This window comes from Phyllopteryx taeniolatus, chromosome 12, assembly GCF_024500385.1.
Source record: "Phyllopteryx taeniolatus isolate TA_2022b chromosome 12, UOR_Ptae_1.2, whole genome shotgun sequence".
NCBI classification, from domain to species: Eukaryota; Metazoa; Chordata; class Actinopteri; order Syngnathiformes; family Syngnathidae; genus Phyllopteryx; species Phyllopteryx taeniolatus.
In genome coordinates this window covers 5,848,922-5,872,230 of record NC_084513.1, presented here as the reverse complement: position 1 = coordinate 5,872,230, position 23,309 = coordinate 5,848,922, and the positions used below count along the sequence as shown (strand labels likewise).

Genomic DNA, 23,309 nt, shown 5'->3' with positions numbered 1-23,309 from the left:
CGTTCAAGCAACATGTTTGTCCTCGTGTTTTTGAGATTGTAGGGTGAAAGCTGCAGCTGGCTATTAGTGTGGACTGAATGGGCGGCAACAATGGGAAAATAAAATGGCAGTATTTTAAGGGGACTAGCCCGTCAGCAAGATAGTGAGAAAAATGAAAAAAACAACTATGAACTAGTTCATTTTTGGAATGGTGAATTTAATTTTGAACTTTCCCAACACTGCTGGCCTCTTCCTAGGGGGGGGGTTTGGGGTGAGGGCACGGGTGGGTTAGTCATTCAGTGAGGCTACCTTCAAACCTTGCTAGCGGTTCGAAAACTGCATATACGGTACATACTGTAGCATGTTTAAGTACAGAGTGCGAGTACTTTTGCAACCTCTGCCTCCTGCGCAATCTTGAGCAACACACTGAACAACAATAAATGCTGATGGCCGGTTGCCTTCCATGGCAGCTTGGAGTCTGAGCTCCTTGCAGAATGAAGGCACAGTCTAAGTGCATCCCATTTATCTTTGGGCTGTCAGTGCCTTGGCATGTGCAATTGTGCCAAGCACTTAGGAGCAAACCAACGCAATGTCTTTTTATATGTGGCGCTTACTTCCTGCTGTTGATGTTTTTTTAATTGCTGTTCTTTAAATTGCTTGCATTAGAAACACTTGTGAGGTACAAAAGCAGCACGATTTAACAAAGAGTATGTGCTGGATATGCGAACCACTGCAGGGAGCCACATATCTCACACAAGGATCTTAGCAAGTTGCTCTCTGTACGTCTCAGTCTCGGTGTGAGAATTGAACACAAAAATACTTTTTTAAATAATAAGAATAATCCTTCGTATTGTGCTTTATTGTCTTTGTTGAATGTCGCTGCCACTTTTATCGCACGTGGAGCCCCGCCGGCCGTCTCTCAATGTGCTCTCGCTTTCTCTCATGTTCGGCCTCACTGTGGTGTGTCAGACTTGCGCCTGTCGTGACTGTCTTCATCTCCAGCATACTTGAGGGATTAGGCAGGGATGGAAAAAAAAAAAAAATGAGAGAGGGGCTCCATATAGTACAGCACCATCAGATCCTCAATGAAACCTGAGGTCACTTTGCACACAATCTTGTGGGCCTAACACGCAGCTGGACAACCAATGAATAAGCCATTTAATCGTCATATAGTCATTTGAAGTTGATATTTTTTTTGCACTTCAAGCAGTATATGAGTGGATAAAATCTCTTCAATATGAGCAAGCGTTGCAAATCATAAAAACTTTCAAAGGACATTCCAAAAATGTTGCATGGGAGCAGTATTTGAAATCCTGCTTGTCAAGGCTTTATCTGTGCGTTTTTTGTTTTTGTTTTGTTTTCTACTCCTTTTTTTGATGTCAAACTGACAAAGCATTCATGTGGGACAGCTTTTACTTTTAAGCCCTTTTCCCCTAATTTCAGCTCCTGTAAATTCCTCTCAGTTGTTTCATTGTCCGCGTAGGAAGGGATGTCATGAATGACACCCTGAGGAACACTGGCACTTTGTATGCTCAGGACCTGAGGGGCTTCTAACAAGTGACTGCAAGCTTTTAACTGCATGTGTGTGTGTGTGTGTGTGTGGGGGGGGTGGGGGGGTGGGGGGTCACCTGGGGGGCTTCACCTGTTAGAAGCAAATGGGCAAATGTACTGCTTGCATATACAAGATTCTGTGCACATGCTGCATGTATTTATGAGTGGTCTGTTAATTATTGCAACAAATGATAATTGTGTTTGATTCCTTTCATCTTCATATAATTTGATCGATAACAGTAAAGATACTAAAAAACTAATTTAGCTTTTGTTTTTATGCTGACTTGGTTTTATATAAGTAAATGTCTCCCATGCTTTAACAACTATATTTGAAGTCCTAGTTTCAAAGTTATTGATGTTTTCAAATTTTACCCATTCATAGTAAAAGCAATCTTTATTGACAGAGCAAATGTTGGTGGCTCATTGAAATACACTTCTTTTTATAACGGTAAAGACAAACTTTTCATAACAGGCAAGACACAAAGAGCTTCATAAAAATCGTGCAGGTTGCCAAATTTACGTTGCCCCTCAAACTCTGCAGAAACAAGTGCATAAATGAACCTAACTATTCATTAAACCCATTGCACTCTTGTTTTTATGCAATCATAATAACGGTAAATACATGCAATGCTGGAGTTCCGACACTGACGAATTCATACTGTATATATTCATTCATATCTCAGAAATAAGACCATTTATTTTGCGCTCTTCAACTGTCTGAATGTAAAAGGACTGCCTCATCCTGGCACTTCGGATCACAGATCCTTCTGGTGTGTTGCAACAACGAACGTAAAGAACCAAAAAAAAAAGGAAAAAGAAGAAAAAAATGAATTTGTGTATGTTGTGCATACTGTATATAAGGCATATTAAGCAGTATGACAAAAATCCTGTATATCCAAAAATGTAATTAGGATCTTCACAAAACTTGTTGCAAATCATTCAGTTCATTTGGGACAATTATCGGTAAAGGCAGTTGACATTAAAAGTCATTATAAACAATTAGGACCTTTTGATGGATATCAACGGTCAATAATTCAAATACTCATATCAGTAAAATGAATTGTTTCTCAAAAGGAAATTCAGTGGGCCATGTCTTTACTGTCATTGATCAAATTATATGAAAATTACGATGGACTTGGTTTTCCCTTGCCCGGACGCGGGTCACCGGGGCCCCCCCTGGAGCCAGGCCTGGAGGTGGGGCTCGAAGGCGAGCGGCTGGTGGCCTGCACCCATGGGGCCCGGTCAGGCACAGCCTTACAGGGTAACGTGGGTCCCCCTTCTTATGGGCTCACCACCTGTGAGAAGGGCCATAGGGGTCGGGTGCAGTGCGAGCTGGGCGGTGGCCGAAGGTGGGGACCTTGGCGATCCAATCCCCGGCTACAGAAGCTGGCTCTAGGGACGTGGAATGTCACCTCTCTGGCAGGGAAGGAGCCCGAGCTGGTGTGTGAGGTCGAGAAGTTGGGACTAGATGTAGTCGGACTCGCCTCCACGCACAGCTTGGGCTCTGGTACCAGTCCTCTCGAGAGGGGTTGGACTCTCTTCCACTCTGGAGTTGCCCACAGTGAGAGGTGCCGAGCAGGTGCGGGTATACTTATTGCCCCCCAGCTCGGCGCCTGTACGTTGGGGTTTACCCCGGTGGATGAGAGGGTAGCCTCCCTCCGCCTTCGGGTGGGGGGACGGGTCCTGGCTGTTGTTTGTGCCTGTGCACCAAACAGCAGTTCAGAATACCCACCCTTTTTGGAGTCTTTGGAGGGGGTGCTGGAGAGCGCTCCCGCTGGGGACTCCATCGTTCTGCTGGGGGACTTCAATGCTCACGTGGGCAATCACAGTGAGACCTGGAAGGGCGTGATTGGGAGGAACGCCCGCCCCGGTCAGAACCCGAGCTGTGTTCTGTTATTGGACTTCTGTGCTCACCACGGATTGTCCATAACGAACACCATGTTCAACATAAGGGTGTCCACACGTGCACTTTGTGGTCGTGTCATCGGACTTGCGGCCGCATGTCTTGGACACTCGGGTGAAGAGAGGGGCGGAGCTGTCAACTGATCACCACCTGGTGGTGAGTTGGCTCCGATGGTGGGGGAAGATGCCGGTCCGACCTGGCAGGCCCAAACGTATTGTGAGGGTCTGCTGGGAACGTCTGGCAGAATCCCCTGTCAGAAGGAGTTTCAACTCCCACCTCTGACAGAAATTTGCTCATGTTCCGTGGGAGGCGGGGGACATCGAGTCCGAGTGGAACATGTTCCGCGCCTCCATTGCTGAGGCGGCCGACCGGAGCTGTGGCGGTAAGGTGGTCGGTGCCTGTCGTGGCGGCAATCCCCGAACCTGCTGGTGGACACCAGCGGTGAGGGATGCTGTCAAGCTGCAGAAGAATCCTATCGGGCTTTTTTGGCCTGTGGGACTCCTGAGGCAGCTGATGGGTACCGGCTGGCCAAGCGGAATGCGGCTTTGGTGTTTGCTGAAGCCAGTCAAGGCAGGTGAGCGAATACTTTTGTCAATAGAGTGTACATTGGGTATAAAAAGTCTACACACCCCTGTTCAAATGGCCATTTTTGGGGATGAGCGTAAGATAGATCCATCCATGTTCTTTACTGCTTCTCCTCACGAGGGTCGCGGGCGTGCTGGCGCCTATCCCAGCTATCTGCGGGCGGGAGGCGGGGTACACCCTGAACCGGTCGCCATTCAATCGCAGGGCAAGTAAGATCGATCATTTCCCAAAAAATCCGCCATCAATGTGACCTATAACCTGCACACCTCAATGCAAACAAATGAAGTGCCATCTGCATTTGATATTCCTACACTAGAATAGGCATTATATTGATTATTATTTAATTAGTTATTTTATTTTATACTGTCAATACTACTTTTTTTTCTTTTTTTTTTTTACATCTCAAAAAGAGTGATTGTCGACTTTTTATATCCTCTGTAACAACAGGTTAAGACAACTGATTTTCTCAAATCTTTTATGAGTCTACACTCGTCACACCTTGCAGGGACACAAACTTTGATGTAGTGTACCCGTCTCCAAACAAGGGCAAGAATGCTCGGCCCACAGTCATGTCACGATCTGACTGATACACCCCTTTTTTGGAAATATCTCCGCCAATGAACTCTTTCACCTTAGCTCACTCCATTTTCATATTCGCTGTTCTGTCTAAAAAAAACAAAACAAAAAAACCATTTAAACTCACTCATTGGGAATTACCAGAATAGTTTAAGAGAATTCACACATACGGGCGCTTCATGAATGTGTTGGACAGCCACCCAATGTACTCATGTAACATAATAAGGACAAGCGCTATTTTATTTAATGCAAAATTTTATTTTGCATGTTGAATCCATGAATTATGTAATATTCTCCAAAATGTGCTGCTAGTGTTTTCCCTTTGACTATGTTTATTGGAGCATTCTATTTCACAATCTTTCACGCGTAGAATTTTTTTTCATCCATGGCCCTTTCATGTTTTTTCACAAAATTCCTCAACCCTTGCTACTGTTCCATCGTGGACCCAGAAGTAACACTTGAGTACGTTTACTGCTCTTTGCCTCCTGCTGTAAAACGGGCTTTTGTGAACTGCTGACTGAGCTCACTACATAGTGCGCATGTACACACACACACACACGGAGACACTAAGACTCTTACATGTGTGGACTTCTCATTTTTTTGATACACTATCTCATTCACGCTCTCTCTTTAATGCTCTCTCTCTCCCTGCCTGTCTCTCTCTCTCTCTCTCACTCACTCTCTCACACACAAACGCACACAAAAACACACAAACACAAACATGTGTAAACACACACAGACACAGGCCCATCCTGATGACAGCGTGTAGATAATAAGTGGTTGTTGAGTGGGAGTTTGTGTTGCTAAGTACTGTTCTAGCACCTGCTAATTTACACATGCGCTCACGTTTATTTTTTTAATTTTTTTTCAATACTCACACATACTCACTTTTAACAACTCAGAGAGATCACTTATAAATATAGTCAGGTTGTTTTTTGTGTGTCTTTGTTGAGAGTTAAAGGTGTCCAGATGTGTGTCTTTCTTGTTATCAGTCCTCCCAGCGAGAGTGTTTGTTCTACTTTCTGCAAACAAACTCAAGAAGCCGATGAATGATTTCAGGTGTCGGCGATGAACAGATACGAGGCGCAAGTGTGTGAAAATCGTTTTTTTGGCTTACATTTGGTTTTCCACGCCCATATTTGCTGATATGGATCCCATCTGCTCGGATGCAAAGTCAAAGTCGAGGTAGACTGAGAGAGAGGTGATGACTGATGATGCAGGCATTTGAAATAAACACGAGACTTAGAGTAGAGAATATTAGCATCAAAAGTTTGAATAATACAGAGTCCAACAATTTGTTTAAATGCCTTTAAGCATATGTTTATTAAACAGCTCTTCAGACTTGCCATATGTTATTATTATTAGTAGTATTTTTTAATTGAAGACAATATCCAACGTTGTTTTAAAATTCTAACAAAAAGTGCAGGGAGCTCCCAGGCTCAGCCGCATATCTTATGAAGTTAAATGAAAACTTCAACAAATAAATAACAAATTCAATAGATAACATTTTCCAAAATTTCAGTATTAGCGTCATGCTCATCTTTCACGTTGTTGTCATGTTCAAACAAAAACAAAAAGTGCAGAGTGTTCCCAGGGTCAGCAGCAGCTCTTGTTAAGTTAACTGAGAATTTTAATAAATAAATAAATATTTCCCTGAAGTTAACCCAGTTTTAAATTGTTCTCTTATCGGCTGTCGGATAAAACGAAAAAAAAAAAAATGAAAAGGCAGATGCCGATATGCGTCAAAATGCCAATAATCGGCCCGGCCAATAATTGATTCGGCCCGGCCAATAATTGATCCACCCCTACGTTAGACTAAACAATTCATTCATTCAGTCAGTTTGCAGACAGAAGCTATGATCTGATCATGAGCACACTGGCCAAAGATTTACCAAAAATCTCATTTTAAAAGAGTATTGTTCATTTTCTCCCTGACACAATTTAATCCAGTTTTCAGGCGTCATTATTGCTTTCAAGAATTACAGCTACCCTACCCTACCTTACCCTATGTATTGTCTTGCTGGGGGCAGGGGGCGGGGGGTTGTGGGGGGTCTCTTCTCATGCAAGCGAGCGACTGGACACCCTGTCTCATATACTGCTATGCTAATGGCAAGTATGGCTTTCGTTGCCATGATGACCAGGGGTGGCACTGAGGGACTGGGACAGGTGGCTAATACTTGGGGGGGGAAAGCAGGTGACTGTAAAGAAAATAAAAGCATTTTCACAGCATTTCATACACCACACCCGGAGAAACAAATAAAATTGGTTAACTGTGTAAACCAGCCATTAAATGCATATACATACTTTGTTCAAGTGTGCGTTGGCTCAACTTGTCCAACTTCCAAACTGTTGTCATTTATCTCCCTGATAATTGATGTGACGAGCCGAGATTCACCCCCTAATCTCAAAATCTGTGCCGGTCTTAAACCCAAAACGATGCAACGCTGCTATCTACAGGGATCCGTTCATTTTGACAGCGCTTTACAAACCTGCAGACAAACTGGGCGAGACCCTCCTCCACGCCTACCCATTGAAAAACGTACTTGATAAATAGTTATGTCGATGGCAGTCAACATTTGGATTCCACTTGACCAATATAAACGTACACGGCACTGAATGGGTTAAGAGACTTCCACTGCCATCCATCCATTTTCAACCATCTGGCTCATTTAGGGTGAAAGGTACACTACAGCCTGGACTGGCTGTCAATCACAGGAGAATTCTGAATGTGACCTTTTAACCGACTGCATGAAAGTCAACTATGTGAACCATGACACTACTAATGGCTTGAATTTGCAATCACCATTCAATGTACAGTATTTACTGCATGATTTACAGGCGTCGCCTATTGTACTTAACTAATATTGTTTGATCCTGTCCAGGGCGGTGGGCAGTCCACTGTTGATGGATCCTAACAGCATATGCAGGAAGGCAAAGCGTCTGGTGGGGAAGCAGGCCGAGCTCTGTCAGACTCAGCCGGAAATCATCAGCGAGGTGGCCAAAGGAGCCAGGCTGGGCATTAGGGAGTGCCAGTACCAGTTCAGGTACCGCCGGTGGAACTGCACGAGCCACAACAAGTACTTTGGCAAAATACTGCAACAAGGTGAGTAACCATACATGGAATTTGTGATTTGTTTCTTTCATTCTACACCTTTCCCCGTTAACAGGTTTAATGCAATTGGTATATCAAGCCAGAGTGATAACTTGATCATTTTGAATGAATTGAATCCTTTCACGGTAACGATATATGTAATATCGTGCAAAAAATAATCCATCCATCCATCCATTTCCTGAGCCGCTTCTCCTCACAAGGGTCGTGGGCGTGCTGGAGCCTATCCCAGCTATCATCGGGCAGGAGGCGGGGGACACCCTGAACTGGTTGCCAGCCAATCGCAGGGCACATACAAACAAACAACCATTCGCACTCACATCCACACCTACGGGCAATTTAGAGTCTCCAATTTATGCATGTTTTTGGGATGTGGGAGGAAACCGGAGTGCCCGGAGAAAACCCACGCAGGCACGGGGAGAACATGCAAACTCCACACAGGCGGGACCGGGGATTGAACCCCGTTCCTCAGAACTGTGAAGCTGACGCTCTAACCAGTCGTCCACCGTGCCGCCCGCAAAAAATAATAATGCAAGTATTTCTAAATGTGTTATATATTCCCATAACATAATTTAATATACTTGTCATGTGTGCCTACTGTGCAGCTGTTCCAATATTTTCTCTCTAAACACTGAATTTACCTGCCAATTTGCTGTTTCTCTCCACACTGTTCAGACTTCTGTTCAAAGTGTACTGTACCACATACAGTAAGCGCATATTCTGGTGTTTCGCCGCGCTACTTTTCAAGTTAGCTTAGCGTTGAGCATAGCTTCTCTGCCTTCTCTCTTCTTGCTTGGTGTGTCACATGATTAGCTCACTGTTGACCTCCTTTAGTGATGATACTTATCAAAAACCGTTGCTTATGGAGGCGAGGACTAGTTACTTGGGGAAGACATGCTAGGACATTGTTTAGCCGCGGTAGTCAGCTGCAGCTCGTGCGGAGCAAGTTAGCTTAGCGCCGAGCATTGCCCCAGGAGTTCGCGCGTAAAGCAAGAAAAGATGGGTGAATGTTCAAAGTGAACACACTATTGTTGTTTTTTTGAAACAGCTCAGGGTGGGTTAAAAATTCTTATCCCCAGTGGGCATTAGAGTACAAATTCATACTATAGGCCCAATTTATACTATCAACCATGTACAGTAGATAATCAAAATGTAGTTGGTTACAATTACAACTTACCCTGTTGAAAATGTAATTGGAGTGTAACTGTTTCAATTTGATTCTCAAAGTAATATAACTCATTACATTTGATTGCATTTTGAATACTTTTCTTAATTTTGAGTGAAAGCGTCAACGGGATGCTTGGATGTTTCCTCTAAAATGTAGGTAAAAACATTTTTTTTTTTAAAATTAACCACATACTGTATTTTTTCTTTACCCAAATAATAAACTGATGACAGAACATGATGAAATGTAAATACATGGTAAATTTTGTTGTTGTTGTTGCATTGTTGCAATGTGCACAGCATATTGAAAACATGATACAATGTTGACCTCATGACAAATGTGTCCAATTTAGACAATAGCACTATCGCACTTCAAATGACAACCCAGATAAGTGATGCCATTAATATTCCATATATTTTAAAGATAAAAGTGTGCAAAAAGTCCATGTTCTTTTATGTGTTCAAAATGTACCTATACATTATGGGTGCAACCTTTTCAAAATCCCAGACAAACTAATAGATTGCAACACAAGATGTCGCTTGATTGATTAACTGAAGTTTGTTTCAAACATGCAGTACAAAACAAAACAAAAAAACAGGACAAATATCCCCTCCTTCAACATATGTACTGCTAGTCTTCAAGGTCATATTTGTAAAAACTACCAGTATGTCATGTTTGAGACTACAGCATAATGGTACATGACCAGAGAGAGACAATCACAAGCGTTGGCTTTAGAAGGAGGAAGTCGAAATGAAAAAAACATATACAAAACTATTCGATACATCAGATCTTTTGCAGCTGTTTTTAGAAATAATTTTCCAAAAGCAAATGTAATTACCCCTTTTTCTGAGTAATGTGACATATTACCATTGTGTAAATGTTGTAATTAAATAACGCAACGTCATTACGTGTAATTCGTTACTCTCCAACACTGGGAGCACCACTGGATATTCGGCTGGCTGGATGGATGGATGGACTTCCTAGTGAGTGAACCTTATATAGTAATAATACAATATCCAATTTTCCACCCAGGGGTTGTTAGGGTTTTAAACCTCTGACCTCACTAGACGGTCTCGTGCCAACTGAAGGTCAGATGCCTGTCTAATACCAGTCTAGAAGACAAGGGCAGCTCTTGTCTCAGAGCGTAGACATATTCACAAGTGACTGCTTCCACTCTTCATCAGATTGGGCATGCTTGAAATGATCAAGTAATATCTCCTCTTAAGATCTCCCAGCATCTTCCTGCAGCTCTTTGATGTCTGCAATATGGTTGCCCTAGGTAGGCCCTCCAAGATTTGTTGTTCTTCCTATCCTGTGATTCTGTTCATAGAAAGATGATTGAGGGACACTGCAAGGCCTTTATTTGTGTGCTCGACCAACAGGAGAAAGGAATATTCATTACCAACACAAGAGTTGAGTCAATTCGGGCGTCATCTCTCAGACATCTTGGAAGTTTGCACTTACCTGTTTTTTGTTGTCCTATGATGATTGTCCTATGATCATTTAACATTTATCAATATTCCATCATTAGGGTTTTGAATCTTGGCTGTTATCCTATTAGCAATAATAAAAAAAAAAAAATAAGACAGGAAGACAGGGCAAGAATGTACCGGCAGAAGACAGACTGGCAATTAATCACACATTCCTGCCTGTCTATAAGAAAGACCAAATTGCTCTTTTGTTTTGCAGCACTCAATGACCTGCATCTACTTGTAAGGACCGCTGATTCACATTCTAACAAGTCTTCCTCCTTGGAGAACGTTCAAGTAATACAGACTAAGCACGCTCATCAACAGATTCTAAACCGTTTACAAATGCATCGTTAAATAGTTTGTCAACACTTCATAAAACTTCAATAAGCAGCCCCCTTTGATAAGAATACAAGCGTGACTTAGTGCTTACCAAATAGAGAGCCTACTTTTGGCTGTTCTGCTTTCATACAGTGGAGCAGTAGCTTGCCCAGTAATAGCCCACAGCCATTTATACCTGACTTTATAACTTAATTGTTAACGTATCTGAACCGTATCTCATAAATCCTTAAATGTGTACCGTATGATCGTAAAGCAGTAGTGCTGTGTCAGCAATACACACAATTGGTTGCTTTTGAAACTACATAATATTGGTTACATTGAATTTTATGTTTCCCATTTACTCATTTACTGCCATAGACATTTATATTCATTAACTTTGAGTGAAAGATAAAGACTAGGAAATTCTTCTTGGCTTGTCACATTGATTATGAGGGAGAGAAATACCAACACGTTGGAATTCGGATGACAATCGGCACCTGACACTCGGTAAAGTATGTAAACAGTATGTGTCATGATAGGTAGTAGAAAGTGTATGATGAGGGCTGCACGATGAATTGTTTGAGCATCGTCATCGCGATGTGCCCATATGCAATAGTCACATCGCAAGGTCCTGCGATGACAGAGGCAAAAGAACTAAGGCACCCAACATGCATTGTGCGCATCATACTGTGAATAGTTTGACAGATAGCAAAACATTCTCGAAATAAGAGGATTTTATTCGTCACTCCCAGCTGTAGTTTACTGGAAAACTGTCACGTAAAAAAAGAATTAAACAACGAATGTTGGCTACCTAGCTGTCAAAAACGCACAAGGAATTTGTCTCCGGTAGTTGGAACCGCTCTAGTACGATAACAGACAGTCAATTGACAGAGAATACCTTTGAGACATAAAGACATTGGAAGAAAAAAAAAACAGTCACTGAGTAATAAGAGGTTGCTAGTACTCTGGTAATGGTAAATTTATGTATTTATTGTTTGACAATTGTGCAAATAGATGCTGAGTCCTCTAGCAATTAGAGCAGTTTGAAATGACTAATAGAACAGTAGTCCGGTGCAATGACCACTGTGCAAAGGGCGCCGAGACTTCAAGAAATGTACAGGTATGCGCTTTAAAGTGACTAGTAGTGCGATTATCTCGGACAATGTTGCTGATGCTACTCAGTCAGTCGATTGTGCAAATGTTGCAGATGCTACTCAGGGACATGAGTGGCCAGTATTGGTCAACAACAAATATGCAAATAGTGCAGGGTGGCGAGACTACTACAGTGAGTGCACGAGTAATTTATAATTGGCCCGACAGAAGTGTGACAACAAACTCAAGGGAAAAAAAAAAAAAAAAGACACCAGCGCCAGTGATACGGTAAATTATAACCCTTCAAAGACCAAACAGGGCAGCCTAGAGTGTTATATCTTCTTGTCTGGGAAACGATTTCATGCCTGCATTTAATGTACATTATAGTTCAGAATGCAATGAACGGATGCAACAGATTACACTTGGGGAAAGGGGAAGGATGGAGATCTACAGCTACATTGAAGGGACAAACTTAAAGGGAATATGAGGTCTTAATGGTCCTTATTTCATTAACAAGTTGATTTTATGTAGTTTTTAGCGCAAGAAAATGAAAGCAGTGTTTTGTTCAAGTTGATATTATACCTGATATTGCTGTCATATACTGTAACATTGCACTACCATATGAACAATGGCTATCTCATATGAACAACAGCTAGCTCAACAAAATAATGGTCAATCACTAATTTAACATGCCGAAAAAGCACCAGTTAGTTAGGGTGTCATGATTAAAATGATGCAAACATGACAGAGAGTGACACACCCATCCTTGCAAGCCTCATGAACCCAAACAATCATACACCGTTTCTTTCCTCTCTGACATAAAAAAAAAAAGAGCTATAGGACCCCAACATTATGTTCAATCGTTAATTTAGTATGCTGAAAAATCGTTATTCTGCTTGACATGTTTCTTTTCACAAAAAGCTTGTTTTGTGCACTTTTTGGTCAGACACCTACCCATGTTCTTTTGCTGATTACTAAAGAAAAGGAAAACATTAGACATGTTTCTGGTGAAAGAAGAGAGTATGAAAACAGCTGGCAGGGAATTTATGTGGATGTAATAGTGTATGAATTATTTTCTTATCAGGAGACCTTGTACTAGCTGTTATTTGATAGTAAAAAGTGTATTTAACTTGCTTATTGACATTTGCCTCTGTTCACCTTTTGCGCTTGTTTCTTCCACTTAAGTTTTGTTGCTGCTAGAATAACTGCTGTTTCACCACACCGAAGTCAAAACAAACTATCACAACGTGTTTGCTCTGTCTCTACCCATATGTTATGTTTATCATCAATATTATTGAGCCGTTTAACCTTTATTTATTTTTCTCTGGGTGTTTTGCCAAATTCTACCGCGCAAACAATTGCAATGATGCGCACACTGTTTTGCTTTCGCGCTAATTCTTTTGCTCGAGCCGTTGGAGGGTTACACAAAGATGAATGATTGAAACATCACTCTCATCTCCCTCTGTGAAAATATCTCCAGGCTATCCATCTAAACCTCGGTTAGTGTTAGATGTTTTGACGACATGCCAACAAGCTGTGTGAATGTGAGTGTGCTTTTGTGTGTGTAAGGAGTGTATTCACAACAATAATAGTTTTAATTGATTTCACAACATTACTTTTCATGGCAGTCTATGATGTCTCCCCTGGACATAAACCTTTTACAGCTTGCAGGATGTTCTAAGGGTTCATTTTTATTTTTATTTTTTTAAACTTTTGTATAAACTAGCATTAAATCCACTCTACTCCTGGGCTGACAAAACCTGTCCACACCATTGCTGTTCAAACATTAATTGAATACGCAAAAAAAAAAGAAGAAAAAAGCTATTTTATTCCATTTCCATTTATTAAATGGTTAATATGTCACAAAAGAAAACGTTTGTGGTTACATCATCTTCCCAAACACTTTCTCAAAGGTCTTAGAGGCATGAGGGATGCAATAAATAAAACGATGAGCTGACGAAGCAGCGTAATAGGTGAAAATTCATATGTACGCAACTTACCTTCGTGGCGATTCGTTTCCTTCTGCACCGAAGCATTTCAGCAATCCATTTTTAATAAAATAGGCTTGCTCAAATGTATTGAACTTACTTTCCCTCGTTATCAGGCACACATAGCCACTAGCTATGCTCCAGCACCTGCCTCTTCGCCCTGGATGAAAAAAGTCCCTTTTTTGCTGCAGTTTATTTTTTAAAGGTCCCATATTTTGCCAATATAGACCTCCTTAGAGTGACTCTCTAACATGGACTTAGTATAAAAGTGCCAATTTCATTTTTTTAAAAAAGCACCTTGGTTTTGTCGTACTACTGTCCAGAAAAGGTCCCTCTGACAGTTCCTTCTGTTTGAACCAATTTTCTATCTGCTTTGACCATATTTGGCGAAGACCGCCCCTTTTCCTCTGATTGGTTGCCTCTGTGTAGAAGACCCACTCGTGAGAGCACACGTTTGTTACGTAGACAGCGCTGACTCAGGAGTGGAGAGGTAAGCGGAGTTCTTCGCTATTGACGTAGATAAGCTCGAGAAATTCAAATGACCTGATTTCAGGCCTCCAAGCGTCTGGAACTCAGGAATGCGTGGACGATTTTAATTCATATTTCACATGTTTACTGAGGCACCACAGAGACAATATTACATCCCAAATACTAGAAAAGTTGGTTTGGTAAAATATGTACCTTTAATATACATGTATTTTTTCAATTGAGTTTTACAGGTTAACGCTTAACTAATAGTGGGATTAAAGTTTAAAAACTATTTAAAAAGATGTATCTTTTATCTCCGACATTTTTGTAATTCACATAATCGTGCCTTTTGAACAGAGGTTTGTTTTTATATCCACTGTAGCCTCCCTACATCTCCTTTGTTAATAGTGGTATTATTGACTGCGTTGGCCAGCACGGTGACCAAATGGTTAGCTAATCTGCTTCACAGTTCTGGGAACCGGGGTTCAAATCCCATCCCGCCTGTGTGGAGTTTGCATGTTTTTTCCCCGTGCCTGGGTGGGTTTTCTCCGGGTACTCCGGTTTCCTCCCACATACCAAAAACATGCATGGTAGGTTGAGTGAAGACTCTAAATTGCCCATAGGTGTGAATGTGAGTAGGAATGGTTGTTTGTTTCTATTTGCCCTGTGATTGGCTGGCGACCGGTTCAGGGTGTACCCCGCCTCCCGCCCGAAGATAGCTGGGATAGGCTCCAGCTGCCCCCAATCCTAGTGAGGATAAGTGGTAAAGAAAATGGGTGGATGGATTGACTGTGTTGCTTGTGTTCATAATAATTATGTTCATAAAATTCATAATTTAAACACTTACTACTGTTTTTTTGTTTTTTGTTTTTTTGTGTATGAATAATTTTGGCAATGGGTGCCCATTTTTGGCCTGAGCACCTGCCCCCAAAAATTGCTGTGCACCCGCCGACTCATTAAAAAAAAAAAAAAATACATAATGTTTCACAGCTCCCGCAGAGTGAGGGTTCCAATCTCTGCTCAGGCCCTCCTGTGTGGATTTTGCATGTTCTCCCCATGCTTGTGTGGGTTTTCTCTGTTTTCCTTCCATAGTCCAAAAACATGCATGTTAGGTTCATTGAATTTGGAATGTGAATAGTTGCCTGTCTCGATATGTGACCTCTGATTGACTCGCGACCAATCCAGGGTGTGGTCCGCCTTTCACCCTCTCGCGCGACCTTGAACAGGATAACGCTACAAAATGGATGGATGGATCATTTGAATAAAATAGTGACAGAATACTCAACAAACACAAGTAAAATGTGTCATGTAGGTAATGTAAATACAACATAACAAAAAAAATGTCATTCAATTGTATTTATAGAGCACATTTAAAAACAACTACAGCTGAAACATGTACAAATTAAACATGAGTTAATTGAACATAACATAATTTACAAACAATAACAAAGTCAAAACAATAAAAATAAATAAAACACTAAAGGAAAGCCAGGAATAAAAAAGGGTTTTAAAAATGAAGAGTGAGGGTGCCAGAGCTGCCAAACCATAGGAATTCCCTATTTATTTATCCAAATTTGTCTGGATTTCCATATTTTTTCAAATTTCAAAAACATTATCACGGGACAGTTACTGCAATATATTATGTAATAGGGTTAAAATAAAACTTCATTTTGTTAATTGTACAACATAATGATTATTACTCTGTAATCGTAATCATTAATTGCGGCTTCAGTTTGTTTTTTGAATGGGATTTCGACGTGCCATCGTCAAAAATCTCTCTATGGATTAATTCGCTTTTACCTATTCTGTTTTCAACCATAGTAAAAAAGCAAGTCTGTTCAATCAGATTACTCAGATCTGAATAGTAATTCAAATTTAGCACTCTATTTTGTAAACAAACAAATAACATTGCTGATAGTTTGGATTGGATAATCTATTTTGTGCAATGTACTTCTTCTCTTCACATGCCATTTTTATTTCCTGTATCCACGATTTCTACTGAAATGATGCAATTTTCCCCATTATGAGACTGATAAAAGTAATCTTATAAATATATTTTTTAATAATACTATACTTTTAACCTTATTGGCCCTTGTTTTCCGGTAACGTATGCAGTGATGTTTCAGATGGCGTCCTGTGTGGCTGTCAAAGGCAGCGTGTTATTTTCTCTCCAGACACTTATTCATTTGCTTACTATTATGCTCTTCAAATTTGGTTACTCTCTGTTATAATGCCATTCAAGCCAGACCTATGTGACAAGTATCACCCGATCACTTATTTCGGTGTTTGGCGACTGCATGTCACGTCACGATTGCTTAGCAATTCCAAATTATTTAGCTCAATGAGCTCAATTTTTCACCACCTCATTCTGTATTTAATAAGGGTATACCGCTAAGGTGGAATGCTTCAGCTTCACATGGATCGTTGAGACTTCTTCTGCATATATGAGTTCACCATGCGAGATTGTTTGCGCCACTTTTTAAAGGGTATGCCATAACCTTTAACCTTTGATTGGACAGGATTGAAGCCTGATGTGGTGACGCCCATATCAATGCAGACGTCCCATTTTAAAGGTGTTGGCGTAGACCGGTCCACGAAAGTACCAAAACTGGGTCTAGCTCACCTCCTCTCAGAGTAGACAGACAAATAAATGACCTCCGCGGACATGATGGGTAGATCAGACATATTTCATCCATAAATATGTGAACAGCGGCTCAGGGGTGCTTGTTTGATGTGCCCTGAGAGATCGTTCCAGGCATAGGCATAGGGATGGAGCCTTTTAGCGAGGTAATTCGGGGTGAAACCATTTAGAGATTTGAAGACAAATAAAAGGGTCTTAAAATGAACTTGATGGAAGCTAGAATATGAGTTATTGTTTATACTCCCTCGTAGGTGTTCCGGTTAAGAGGTGAGCGGCAGCATTTTGAACCAACTGCAGTTGTTTGAGGGCGAACTCGCTGACTCCAAAGTAAAGTACAGTAATGCAGTTGAGATGTGGCATGGATTACGCCCCCCCCCCCCCCCCAAAAAAAGGAACAAAACATATTTTGTTGAAAAAAACTCTAAAATGTCAAAGTTATAATGATCCAGTACCAAAATACACAGAAAATAAACATTTTATACTCAAACAGTATGTGTTGATCAAGGATTGTGAAAACATTTTAGTGTCACACATTACACTTACATCAGCCCATACAACACAATAAGAAAATATGATTCAGGCGATATATCATGTTGGAAAAACATCTGCTCGGAGAGAGAGAGAGAGAGAGAGAGAGATAAATGCGTTTCCCATGTTGATATTATTTGATTTTGGCATGATTGAGATGCGCGCGGTAGGTATCGACATTTGCCTGTCGCTTGGGAAAAGTTTCATTTGTCATCAATTACTTTCATCAGAAATATATTAGGTGCAGCTGTTTTAGGGGAATAAATCAAACAGAGTTGGAAAAGCAAAAATCATTGCGAGTATGACGAATAAATTTAGCCTACCTGAGGCTAACGTAAGCCACCGCAATTTCCACACACTATTAACCCAAAGACCTATCCAATAAAATTGGGCATGTCTTTCTTGAAACAATACAAATGGATCGCCAAATTGGATAAATGCACTTTCAGTAAGTCCTATCTATTTTGGTGGATGATGTGAGTCTGCCACCCATTACGTGTCACCAAATAATTCTCCAAAGCAAAGAAAAATACAGTTAACACATTTGTATTATGTCAGCCTCCGTAATTCATGTTTTGACATCCCAGACCTCCCGGTACCATTGCCTAAAAGTCAGAAGATTGAAAGAATATGCGCTAATTCCCGCAGAAGGGCCCTGTGGAATTAGAAGCAGACGTAGACAGGCCCAGACACCCGCTGTGGCAGAGAATTTGTTTGGAATTCATGTCTCCAAGGAAAATATGAAACAAGGCACTTTGTATCTTCCAACTTTTTGATAGCTTCCACGGAGCACAACAAGCTCTGACAACCGAGCGCTTTATTGTTACGCTTGGGATGATTTGCTGATAAATGAGACAAAATAACGGCCATTGTTTGACTAATATTAGAAGAGGTGGCAAAAGTACTCTGTACTTAAGTAGAAGTACAAGTACTTGGGTAAAAAAACGTCTGATACAGTAAAAGTAGAAGAACTGGATCAACTCCAGTTCAAACCGAAATGTACTTGAGCGCAAAAGTAAAAAGTCAAAATTAGTGTCAGTTATATACGATAGCCATTTTTATAACTTGACACAACAAAAACAGAACCTTTTCTGTACACAAATATTGTTTCCCTCCTTTATTAACTCAAATTTGGCAGGGTTGTTAATAACACTCTTCTCTGTGGTGTGTTAAATTTACAATTTAATTTAATCTATTTTTACTTTATAGGGACTTTAACTTGCATAGTTCTCGTACTGAGAAGGGGAAAAAAAACACTGGACACAGCTTTGCTGCAAGCTAAATTCTGACAGGATAATCAGGGCTGAACTGACATGTCCATTGGCCCAAGAGTGGCCCTAGAGTGGTGTGGTGCATTAAAATCTGGTGTGGCCCATGAGGATGGGGGGAGGGGTTGGGGTTGTTGGAGGCTGCCGGGCACTGCTGCCCCACAGCCAACCCCCCCACCCAGAACCTGATGCTCTCCAGAGATAGGTGTATGTAGTGCATTAAAAGAAGGGGATGAGAGTGTGTAATGCATTAAAATCTTAGTGAGCAGGCAGGACGTCGAGACCGGGAAACAGCACTGACGGACTGAAACCCGGTCCCACACCCGCACTCTTACATACTTGACAATTTGGCAGGGTTGTTAACAACACTCTTCTCGGTGGTGTGTCAAATTTAGACACATCTATTTTTACTTTATAGTGACTTTAACTCGCGTAGTTCTCGTACTGAGAAGAAAGAAAGAAAACACTGGACACAGCTTTGCAGCAAGCTCAATTCTGATAGGATAATCAGGACAGAACTGACAGCATGTCCTGCATGAGCAAGACAAAACAACATAACAAAAACCATAGCTAATGATAACAACTGGAAAAAAATGCACCTTCCTCGTTACTGTATGTGTTTTCTCAGATTTAATGCTTTGTAGACTGACTCGAGATATAAGGCATTCACAACAACTCATTCTCATAGCCGAAAACATCCAAAAACAATCTCTCACGGATGAGAGATTGTATTTTTTTTTGCTGTATGTCACCAAGATATTAATCAATCAAGATCTCAACCACAGTTGACTTAACCGCTCTCTGTTTACATCTTTTTTTTTTTTTTTCATCGTGTAGTCATCGGCAGAGGCTCAAAAAAGGAACAAGCCTATTTTGACAAAGTAAAACCCAGAAAGCACATGTATCTCTTTTCAAATGTGGACAGTCAAAGGAAAAAAATCATCTGAAAAATAAATATGGAAATGAAATAAAGTTACATGCAAAATCTACTTTAATTATTTATTTTGTTTAAACCTGTCCTGTTCAGCTGCAGGGCGATGATCTACTCTCTAAAGAGAAAACTGTAAATTTGACACACCAACGAGTAGTGTTGTTAACAACCCTACCAAATTTCAATGATTAAAAAAAAGCAGCAAGTGTATACAGGTAAAATGAGGCTGCAGAATGCTAAAAAAAAAAATCAAGCGGCATCTCCACTCGCGAATGCCGAATCTGCTGAAACCATGCCCCCGCTGAAATGTCAACTGTCAATCAAATGCCACTACTACGACCTGAAAAAAAAATGGATGCTACTTCCTCTAGTAACTTTCTTATGCCTATACATAACTATATGTTTGAGCCGAGAAAATATATCCGCTTAAAGCCTCCAGTGGCTGAAATAGAGCCCACCGGACTCGAGGTGCTAGCCACCTGCTAACTTGCGAGCTAACAGGCTTATGAGGCTCCTCTTGGCCGGTGGACGGGGGCGATGGGGGGTGTCACCTTCTCACTTGGGAATTTAAATCAAGCTGTTCTGTCAGTTGTGGCATCCAGACAAGATGCAGCTAGGTAGCTAACGGCACGTCGCAATGACGCCAGATAACCGCTGATAACACACAGACACGCAAACGCACACCAGATTCTTTGAACCGACACTGGGATGTTTTGCCTGCGTTTTAATGTGACATCATTACACCCTCACCACGCATCACATCATGCTCGCATCATCCTGTCCAGTATGTAACCATATGTGATGGTTCAAAGTCTTAACTAAAACAATGCTTTGCAAATGTATACACATATGAAGTTTCTGTATTCGCTGCGTTGCGCGGTGCACAGCTGGTATTGATATCACAACGTACTGGTGTGTGCCGATCTCATTGCACGCCACCCATTTTGTCTGTGTGTGTGTGTGTGTGTGTTACCATTCCTAATGAATCCCATTCTCAGAATCATGAGATATGGAGTTGGCAGGGAAGATGGTGGTGACTGCACGCTCATCATCTTCCAGCTTTTAGACATAAAAGTCACTGAATTTGGCTGTAGACTCGTGCGCGCGCACACACACACACACACACACACACACGCACACACCCATTCTCAAAATCTATCGAACGCACACACTGTCAGTCCACAAGCTAGATATGTCATATTGTGTTTGTTAATAAGTGTCACTTTTGTTCGCAAATTTACACATTCAGAAGGGGAGCAACAGTGTTGTTGTTCACATTCAGATTCTTACTGGAATGTTACACAATTTCTGAATACATTCTTACCCCAAATGCTTCTAATGTACATAACATAACTGTAGTGATGTTGTTGGACAATATTGGGTTCGTAAGTGAAATAACATAAATGCTTCCTACCATGTATATATATATATAAATATATATATATATATATATTCTTTTTTTGGGGGGGGGGGGGGGGGGGTTAAGCACATTTGGGAAAGTGTATAAGGTCGAGGTAGTGACAAATAGTAATTAGCAAATGAGTACTGTAGCTATTTACGTAACTATTGTCCACTAATATATACTGTATATTGTATGATTGTACAGCAAGTGCAAATGACATAAACATATTTTGAATTAGTACGTTAAGCAACAGGTGTTTTATAGCAAGTGAAAGATGAACAGGAATTTTCATGCCTCAAATTCAGTAGACAATGTCCAGCTATCGTCGTCACATGTGGCTGGAATTGTTGCTGATGTGTGTGTGTGTGTGTGTGTGTGTGTTGCAGTAAAGGATATCACTTCTCAATAACCCCCACATGCTGGGATTTATTTGTGTCAATGTCTGCGACATAACACGGACAAATTGTTGGTACCCCTCTCTTAATGAAAGAAAAACCCACAGCGGTCATTGAAATAACTTGAATCTGTCAAAAGGAATAATAATAAAAATGAAATGAAAATTAACCAATGGAAATCAGACATTGCTTTTGAATTGTGGTTCAACAGAAATATTTTAAAAACAAACTCATGAAACAGGCCTGCAAAAAAAATATAGTACACTTAATATTTTGTTGCATAACTTTTGAGGCTATCACTGCAATCAAATGTTTCATGTAACTTTCAATGAGACTTCTGCACCTCTCAACAGGTCTTCTTCATTACCATAATTTTTGTCCAGGCCTGTTTCACGACTTTGTTTTTTAAAAATAATTCACTTGAAACACAATTCAAAAGCAATGTCTGATTTTCACTGGTTAGTTTTCATTACATTTTAAAATTATATACAACCTGCACAACTGAACGGCATAATCTTTTCTCATAATCGTGACACACACTTTCTACTACCTACCGCGACAAATACTCTGTTTATGCCACACAAATATTTATTCCGTTCCAGTGAGAGGTGCCTATATGTTTGACTTCCAACGTCTTGGCATTTCGGTCCCTCATAAACGACATGACAAGCTGAGATTCACTCCCTAACCTATTTATCTTCTTTTCAAAAGCTGTGCTGATCTGCAATGGCACCATCTTCTTTTAGTCATTACAGTGGTATACAAACCTGAATTTCACAGACACCCCTTCCACCCCTGCCCATTTTAAAACAAACTTGACGAAGATATACATTGGTTGACAAATATAAATGTCCACGCCAGTGAATGAGACAATTGGGGATGTGGCTGTGTTCAAAATTAACCAATCACATCCAAACTCATGCTAAATGGGAGTTAGCAGACACCTGCCACCATTTCAAAGTGCCTCCGATTAACCCGAAAAAAAAATTCTTCATGTAGGCTTTCTCTAAACTGTTTGTAGTGACATATTACAGCACAAGCCACGGCTTCCACAGCATCTCATTGTTTAGACGTATCAGTCAGGGGAAGGGTACAAAAGTATTTCCAAGACATTAAATAAACAATTGAAAACAGTGAAGACAGTCATCACCAATATGGTACACGAGTGACATCAAGGAAAATTGGACATTTCTTCAAAATTGATGAAAAGACGAGAAGAAGGGAGGCTTCCAAGAGGCCGACAGCAACATTGAAGGGGTTGCATGAATTTCTGGCTCTTTAGTCCATATGACGACAATCTCCCGACTTTTCCATATGTCAGGACTGTGGAGGCAAGATGGAAGCCTTTTCTGACAAAAACAAAAACACATTTAAAATCTCTAAAATGCATGTAGGGAAATGTGTTATGGTCTGATGAAACCAAACTTTTTGGCTTTTAATTCCATAAGGTATGTTTGGTGCAAGGTGCAAGATTTGATGCTGAGCAAGTATTGAGAAATTGTTTTCTAGAACTTTTCACACCTCAGCGGTGGAGACAGGCATGGCTCGAGGAAATGTTTTCTGGCTGTCCATCTTTCTCGCTGCATGCGTAGCCCAACGCCTTCAGGGAAGTTCTTCTCGGACACTTGGCTTGTATTTTTGACGGCTCGTTTATTGCACTCATTGTCTTAGGTATTTGTTTGCAGATATTTTCAGAAGTCAGATTACAGACATTTATTGATCTTGTAAAAATTGCAGTGAGTCAGGGTTGGAGCAGATAAAATAGGATTGTACACAAATGTGCAGATGTTATACATTATTATTTATTATTATCCACACTTTTTAAATTTTAAATATACCTGCTACTAACTGCATCTGATTTACCCCAAACAAATTTCAGATGTTCTAGTGGGCCTTGCTTTCTGAAGCTTTTGTGCTAACACTGATTACTATTTCGAA

General features: G+C 40.8%; 1 protein-coding gene across 3 annotated transcripts in view; it reads left to right on the top strand.

The window, feature by feature from the left end:
* Positions 1–23,309, top strand: part of wnt6b (wingless-type MMTV integration site family, member 6b) — a 51,502-nt gene that overhangs the window by 12,593 nt on the left and 15,600 nt on the right. For all 3 annotated transcript variants that reach the window (XM_061792390.1, XM_061792387.1, XM_061792388.1), the window contains one exon: positions 7,477–7,697. In XM_061792390.1, the coding sequence (XP_061648374.1) occupies positions 7,477–7,697 (221 nt within the window). The remainder of the gene's footprint in view (positions 1–7,476; positions 7,698–23,309) is intronic.